At 37.5% G+C, this 7,483-nt stretch overlaps 1 protein-coding gene and 1 pseudogene across 1 annotated transcript; one reads left to right on the forward strand and one right to left on the reverse strand.

The window, feature by feature from the left end:
- The first annotated feature begins 1,616 nt into the window (after positions 1–1,616).
- Positions 1,617–3,155, forward strand: LOC147473823 (uncharacterized; annotated as a pseudogene).
- A 351-nt stretch (positions 3,156–3,506) lies between these two features.
- Positions 3,507–6,326, reverse strand: LOC147473824 (uncharacterized). Its single transcript, XM_086586975.1, has 2 exons — positions 5,725–6,326; positions 3,507–4,063 (listed from the first exon to the last, which is right to left on the reverse strand). Exons 1-2 carry the CDS (start codon positions 6,208–6,210, stop codon positions 4,001–4,003), a joined length of 549 nt encoding a protein of 182 aa, XP_086443101.1. The 5' UTR covers positions 6,211–6,326; the 3' UTR covers positions 3,507–4,000.
- Between the last annotated feature and the right edge of the window lie 1,157 nt (positions 6,327–7,483).

The raw sequence follows: 7,483 nt of genomic DNA on the forward strand, positions 1-7,483 counted from the left end.
TTACGCTAGTATATTACTAAGCAGTGGGGGCGTGAGCGGAGAGAGAGGAGTGGAGATTGAAAGTGCGTGGAGAGAGAAAGGGAGAAGGATGAAAAAGAAATGAGGACACACAGATAGAAACTAACCAAACACATTTTTGTCCCCGTACTCTCCCTCTGTAGCCATCATATACTTCTTGACTGCTGGACATTAATGCCAGCTCAGATGCCTTGAGTAAATAGTAGACATGGCCTGATTTCGCTAGAAGTACAGATCTCATGCATATAGATGAGTACAATGAATATACTGTAGCTTATCTTCTTATATTTCGCAATTTGACATTCAGAGGTTCGGTAAGTAATGCCAAATTCCCGATATACCAAAGCCCAAGGAGATGAAATATGTTGAGAGAACAATGCATGCAAGCTACAGTTTCAGGTGTGTGACACAAAGAAACTTTACATGTAATTCTTTATATAGAGCAGGAAACATTTTTCTATCCTCAACTAAAGACTAATAAAACAGATGGACAGACATTCCAGCATTTAAAGACTCCGACGAAGGGGAGCCAACGATCGTCAGTTGTACTCGCTTGTTGCACAATTCTAGTACCAATCACCGACACAATCCTAATAGTAGAACTAACGACAACAATCACAGATGGAAGTATCATTCCACCGTACCGCTACATTTTACAGAAATCGCCAAAATTCCACCAAGAACAATCACTACTATTTTTTTTTTTTAATATTTTAGTATGAGTATGTTTGTTTTAAATGGCTTCAGATTTCTCAAAGGTTTGGGTCAACTCTTTTAATGCTTTAGCATGTTATCAATTGGGTTGTTCTTCAACTAAAACCTCTAGTATCATTACCCAAAAGTTTGACCATTTTTGTTAGTCGGCACCTGCAAAATAGTGTGAAATAGAATACTAAATTCGATATACCCAAAACTAAAGTAACCCCTCTTCCAAAGACAACAAGATGGCGTCATGGGCTCATCGATATATCTATATATATCTACGAATATTGAATATTTTTTTCCGATATATATTTTAATTTCGATATAATTTCTCAAAGGCTCGGGCCGCTCATTCCAGCTTAAAGTATTTAGCATGTTATCAATTGCAGCAAAATTAGTTGTATCTTCAAGCCAACCTGAAACTTCAAGAAAGTTTGAACGAAGAAAAAAACATATGACAACTGGATTTTGTTTTGCTTTTGTTTGACGTAATTTTGCTTGGTTTCGGACTTTCGGTAGTATGGCATTCTTTAGCTGGTTTGAAACTGTTCCGTGGGGTATAATAAGCCAAAAACCAATATATAGTACAGACAAATGAGACAATAGCCCCAAAACTGGATCAGAATTAATTGGACATTTGGACAGCATACAAAGAATTAAAGGCAATCATGTGGCTCTTGCATTTGGGAAGTGGAAAACAGCAGTTGTGTCTTTTAATTACAACTATCTTTGACCACAAAATGCAGCCATCATATTTGACTACAGACCAACATCCACCTAAGTGTTAGTGCCGTATGAGCAAGTCAAATAAGAAGATCATTGGACAACTGTTAACGTTTTTTAGATATAAATGAAAATAGTATGACAATGACGCCGCAAGCACTGAAAACTTATATAAGTACGTCCCAGTTCTCACTACACAGCAGCAGCTCAAAAAATGGCACTTGCATTCGTTTCTCAACTCACTCTTGTGTTTCTATTCCTCTCAATATCTATACATCCTTGCTTGGGAAAATGTCACATAGATGATGAAACTGGTTTACGTGCTTTCAAGTCTGGCATTTTGCAAGATCCTTCTGGCATGCTCAGTTCATGGAATTCAAGTACAGATTGTTGCATGTGGTCAGGTGTATCGTGTGGAAGTGATAAACGAGTCACGACTTTATCACTTTACGGAAATCTCGATAACCCGAAAGGTTATTTATCCGGTACAATTTCACCTACCCTTTCAAAACTCCGATATTTAAATGGCATTTACTTCATAAATCTCCTAAACATTTCCGGCACATTTCCGAAATTTCTTTTCAGTCTTCCAAATATGAAATATGTCTACATTGAGAATAACAAACTTTCAGGCCCACTTCCTATTGATATAGGCCAACTTTCTCAACTTGATGCATTTAGTGTATCTGGAAACCGATTTACTGGTATGATTCCTAGTTCGATTTCAAAACTCATTGAGTTGACTCAGCTTAAACTTGGTGGGAACATTTTGTACGGCCCAATTCCTGATGGAATTCGACGGTTGAGAAACTTGACATATTTGAATCTCGAGAAGAACGAACTTTCCGGCAAAATTCCAGATTTTTTCGCATCGTTTTCCGATTTACGAGTTTTATCGCTTTCTCATAACAAGTTCTCAGGCGATATTCCAGCATCTATTTCATTTCTTGCACCGAAACTCATGTATCTCGAGCTGGGCCACAACAATTTGACAGGTAAAATTCCGGATTATCTCGGAAATTTCAAAGGACTCGATACATTGGATCTTTCGTTCAATAAGTTGATTGGAACTGTGCCGAAAAGTTTCAAAAATCTCACGAAAATTTTCAATCTCAATCTGGCCCGCAACTATTTTGTTGACCCGTTTCCTGAAATGAATGTTAGAGGTATCGAATCGCTGGATCTCTCTTACAACAGTTTCAATTTGGGCCGGATCCCAAAATGGGTCGAGTCATCTCCCATCATTTTCTCACTTAAACTTGCTGGATGTGGGTTGAAATTTCGATTAGATGATTTTAAACCATCACAAACATATTTCTACGATTTTATCGATTTATCGGATAATCAGATCACAGGTAGTCCAGTTAAATTGTTGAACCAGACTACTCTATTAAAAGGATTTTGGGCTTCAGGTAACATGATCTAAAGTTTAACATGTCCAATCTGATATTACCCAAGAGCCTGAAATACTTGGACTTGTCTCGAAATCTTGTGTTTGGAAAAGTGCCTGGGAGCATTTCTGGGTTGGCAACTGTTAACATAAGTTACAATCATCTCTGTGGTCGGATTCCAGCGACAAAGTTCTCGGCTAATGCATTTATAGGAAATGACTGTTTATGTGGTTCTCCTCTACCTCCATGTAAGAGTTAAAATCTATTTTTTGCATGGTATGAACTACGAAGTTTTCCATAATATAATGACCACTTTACGTTTGGATGCTGGCAATTTCTGCTACTGCAACTCTGCAAGTGCTTTCACATGTGACCAATGTGGTAAACAAGTCATGATGCCAAACAGGCATAACAAAATTAAACTGTATCATATCGTAACAACTGTAAATTAATATTGTAGAATGCCAACAAGAAGTAGACCTGGCCTGAATTTGTTACATGTACAGATGTCATAGATACAGTACAATGAATATAGCTTAACATTGCTGTTAGTACCAGAACTCCCAATTTAGTTCATCCCAGTATTTTGCAATTTGACATTCAAAGGTTCTGTAAGTAACGCCAAATTCCCAATACCAAAGCCCTAGCAGACGTAATGTGTTAGAGAACAGATGCAGAAAAGGCAGCAAGAAATAAAGAATGTGAGGTACTACCACTAGTTTTCAGGTGTGTGACACAAAGAAAATTTACATGTAATCCTTTATTTGGAGCAGGACACACTCTTAGGTCCCCAACAGAAGACATTATTTAATAAAGACACATGAACAGACAGGTTCCAGCATTTACATCTACTCAATCCAACACTCATGTACACCCTCCAATTTTGTTCTCACCCTTTCACATTTAGAAACATCCTGCACGATCTTCTTCCTTCCTCCCTCCCTCCTCCTCCTTAATGTTGCTCTAGGCACGACTTTCCTGTCCTCCCCACTGATAGAGTGGACTCAACTAGCCTGTACTATACTGTAAGCAATTCAAGCACACACCATGGAAGCAAAAGACATGTAGGTTAAACCAGACTCTGTGACAACCTCATATGGGTAAATCAAAAATCACGAATCTGATTGAGCAATTGTGACTCCTGGAACGTCCTCTGCTTGCACATTCTATATATCAGCTCTTTGAACATGTTCCTGATCGAGTTCATACCGGAGCTTTCCAGATAGACTCTGCATTGATATCCAATATATTTTTTAAGAAAAATGTATCTACAGAGACAAACAATTATGGTTGGTTCTGCTTGACAATTATGGAATTAATCTAAATGCATTAAAATGAAGGTAAACCATTGCATGCACAACAAAAACCTATTATATACATGAAAACCTACTTTATTTTTGTTAATCAAAATTCTTTGTTTTTTTCCTTGAAAGAAGCCTACATCACGCTGATCACGCCCATATCCGTATTTTAGCACTTATCCAACTCATGGCATATTTGACACCTAAAGTCATTCCAATGCAATAATTTAACTTTGGCATGCTAAAAATTTATGAATGGCTCAATTTCAGCCATCTGTCCATTAGTGTGTGCCTTAAAAGGAGAAGTATGGGTTTGGCGGTACAAAGTTAGCCGTCCGTTAGTAACTTAAGTTCCAACGGCACAAAGTTGCCATCTGTCCATCACTTAAGTTTTAGAATCTGTTACATGAGCTCTTAAATTTAGTTGAGATTATCAAACCAGCTAAATCTAGAGTTCATGTTGCAGCCCCATTGGGAACACTTTTTTTATTTTATTTGGGGTGCTATATTGCATTTAGCAGCCCATATACCTCCCCCCTCCCCCCCCACACACACAATTGGATTGGACTTGCTTTTACAGGAAATTGGGGTTGGAGTACTTGATGGCAACTTGGCGAGCATTTCTACAGGGACTCGAATTGCTAACACTTGAGCCACCTTTTCCATCGTCCAAATCTAGTAGTTTAGATCCTATTACTGGTCCCTAGGGTGAAGACAGATAGGAAGTACATAAGCCAGAACCAATTAGACCAAATGCTCTGACATCTCATTTACACTAGTGATTGAGAGCATATATTGTCGACTTAGTTGGATCAATCAAACCTGGCACTAACTCAAACCAAATCAACTGGTATTTTAGTCATCAGTTCCATATCTCGTCCCACCAATGACAAGCTACGTTTTCAAATTATAGATGAGAAATCAAGGAATGAGTAACGAATCTCTATATTCTTCGAATGCCACTGGATAAAGAGCATGTTACACTAAAATGAACAGGAGAGGGTGTCTTCTTCTTCCACCTTAGCTCTACGTCAAATTAGACCGTCGCTTGTGCAGGTCTTTGTTAACTCCATTCCACAGACCCAGTAATGGATCTAGGGGGGGGATTGGAAATATTAATCATGTCTTAATCATGAAAAGGCGAGTATGAACAACCACTACCAAAAATACATACGAGGTTATATGAAAATATACAATCAGCCATTACCAACTTCCCCAGAAACCCAATATAATTTAAATTGGTAAGAAAAACAGGTTGAGTTAATCGAACAGCCCAGACTACCATCTGCATGCTATTAGTTTGTATAGCCTTACTAACTAAGATAAAACGTGTTCATATACTGAACGGTTCAGGTTGTAACAAATATCTGCTATCGCATATACACTAGGGGCATATGCTCGTGAAAACACAAAATGCTCTAATTAGATATTGTACATAATTACATAATCAAAGACATTCCATCAATCAATCAATCAATACAATAAAGCTTTACATACTTCATTGCACCAACTAACTAAAATTATACAGGGCTATAATCAGATGTCACATAAGTTCAATCAATCAATGAAAACCAGGGCGAGAAATCTACCTCGGATACAGTCTTGGCAATAGCTCTCCCCTCTTCAAGATCATTCAACCGGCCAATACGATTGCCAACGACGACTTTACAATCAGGTGGTGTTTCAAATAACGAAAGAGAGAATCTTTTATAAATAACACCAACATCGAAGTAAATAATCCCCGAGCTCGGTATATCAACACGAATACCTTTCACAGGAAACCATAAAAATAGTTCTTGAGCTGAAATACCAGAAAGAGCTCGGATCTGCCCATAACTTAAAACACCCGATACAATTTGATCATAATGTACAATGTTTTCGAACTTAGCATCACATGCTTGTTCAAGGTGTACTTCAAAGTTACCCTTTTCATCTACGGTAAAATTCTTGACTCCTTTTGGTATGAGTCCTATTGGTAAACCATGTAACTGAAGCTGTTCGTATATTGAAGGTGTAGTAGATGAAAGAGATGTTGAAATGAAGAGGAAGAAGAGAAGAAGAAGAATGGAATGCATTGTTTTGAGGATTGAGCTGAAGAGAAGAGAGGGAATGGGTTAAGAAGAGGAAATGTTTTTTTGTTTTTGAGGAGAAGACAGGGGGTGACAGCGAAACTACAGTTAGGATTGAGATAGGAAGAATAATTAGTTTTTCCAATTATTGGATGTGGTCTAATTACAGTTGGCCAGGTGGGGTGGGTTTTTGGCTGACCTGTTCACACTTGATTTGACCGTTAATGACTAAGTAATAATAAGTAAGTAGTTTGTTTGGGTTTTTTTTTTTTGTTCGGCCTACAAATTCCATCGTATGTCCGTATCTGATTTTAATAGGGTTGGGCTTTTTGGCTCTACAGTCCACCATGCGTGACTCTGTATGTAGCGTTTTAGTGTCTGTTTTCATAAGTCCATCATACTACACACAGTGGCGTCCATACTAAGTATACTAGAAGTGAGCGTAGTAAGATTAGGAGATGAGAGGAGGAGGAAGATGAAAGAGAGAGAGAAACTATTAGGGAAGGGACGTTCGCATATGATTACTTGATTACATAAAAAATATGAAGGTGTGGAGAACCAAAGTTCACTATAAATAGAGAGAAAGGGATAGTCTTCATTAAGAAGTTGATGAGAGGATGACCAATGTGTTTGTTGAGCTAGTGTCGATTCCATTCTTACAAGACAATCTGCCCCAGAGTTACACTCACGATAACAATATCGAATCAAAGTTTGTGGAATCCCACTTATCAATTTCCATATATCTTATACAATTTATTTAATTTCCCATAGAATTTGGCTATTTTGACGATTAAGGAGATCGCATAGGAAATTGAAATCCGTTCCAACAACTATTGGAGTAATTCTAAGTTGTGAAGCTAAGTGCAGTGCTATTCGGATAACAATAGTTTTCAACCAACAAAGATGTTGCACAAGGAATAGGTACAGACCCTACACAACTATTGGATGCAGAAGGGTTGTAATAAGCAATTTGCAACTTTTCCTTACTCAAGCTTCCAACTCCTCACCTTTATGCTCTTAATTGTATGTTTGTATTATAGGTAGACACATTGATTTTAGTTTCTATGTATAATAAGTGATAATAAGTGATTTGCTTGTATATTACAGTTGATTGAAGGAATTTGAAAATTAATATTTCAAGTGATTTTGTATGCACGGGTTGTAGTAGTTACATATTTTATATTATTTTTTAATTTTCACTCCCCGCTTATATGCTCTTAATTGTATGTGACTATACATTTTTTGTTTTTCTTTTCTATCTCTTCGATCTTCTACCTTG

This window comes from Coptis chinensis, unplaced genomic scaffold, assembly GCF_015680905.1.
Source record: "Coptis chinensis isolate HL-2020 unplaced genomic scaffold, ASM1568090v1 utg1761_pilon_pilon, whole genome shotgun sequence".
In the NCBI taxonomy this organism is placed as follows: domain Eukaryota; kingdom Viridiplantae; phylum Streptophyta; class Magnoliopsida; order Ranunculales; family Ranunculaceae; genus Coptis; species Coptis chinensis.

Coding starts and splice junctions, on each gene's coding strand:
- LOC147473824 (XM_086586975.1), bottom strand. CDS start 6,210: ATGCATTCCATTCTTCTTCTTCTCTTCTTCCTCTTCATTTCAACATCT. Junction 4,064..5,724: donor TTGCCAAGACTGTATCCGAG/GTAGATTTCTCG, acceptor ATATCAATGCAG/AGTCTATCTGGAAAGCTCCG.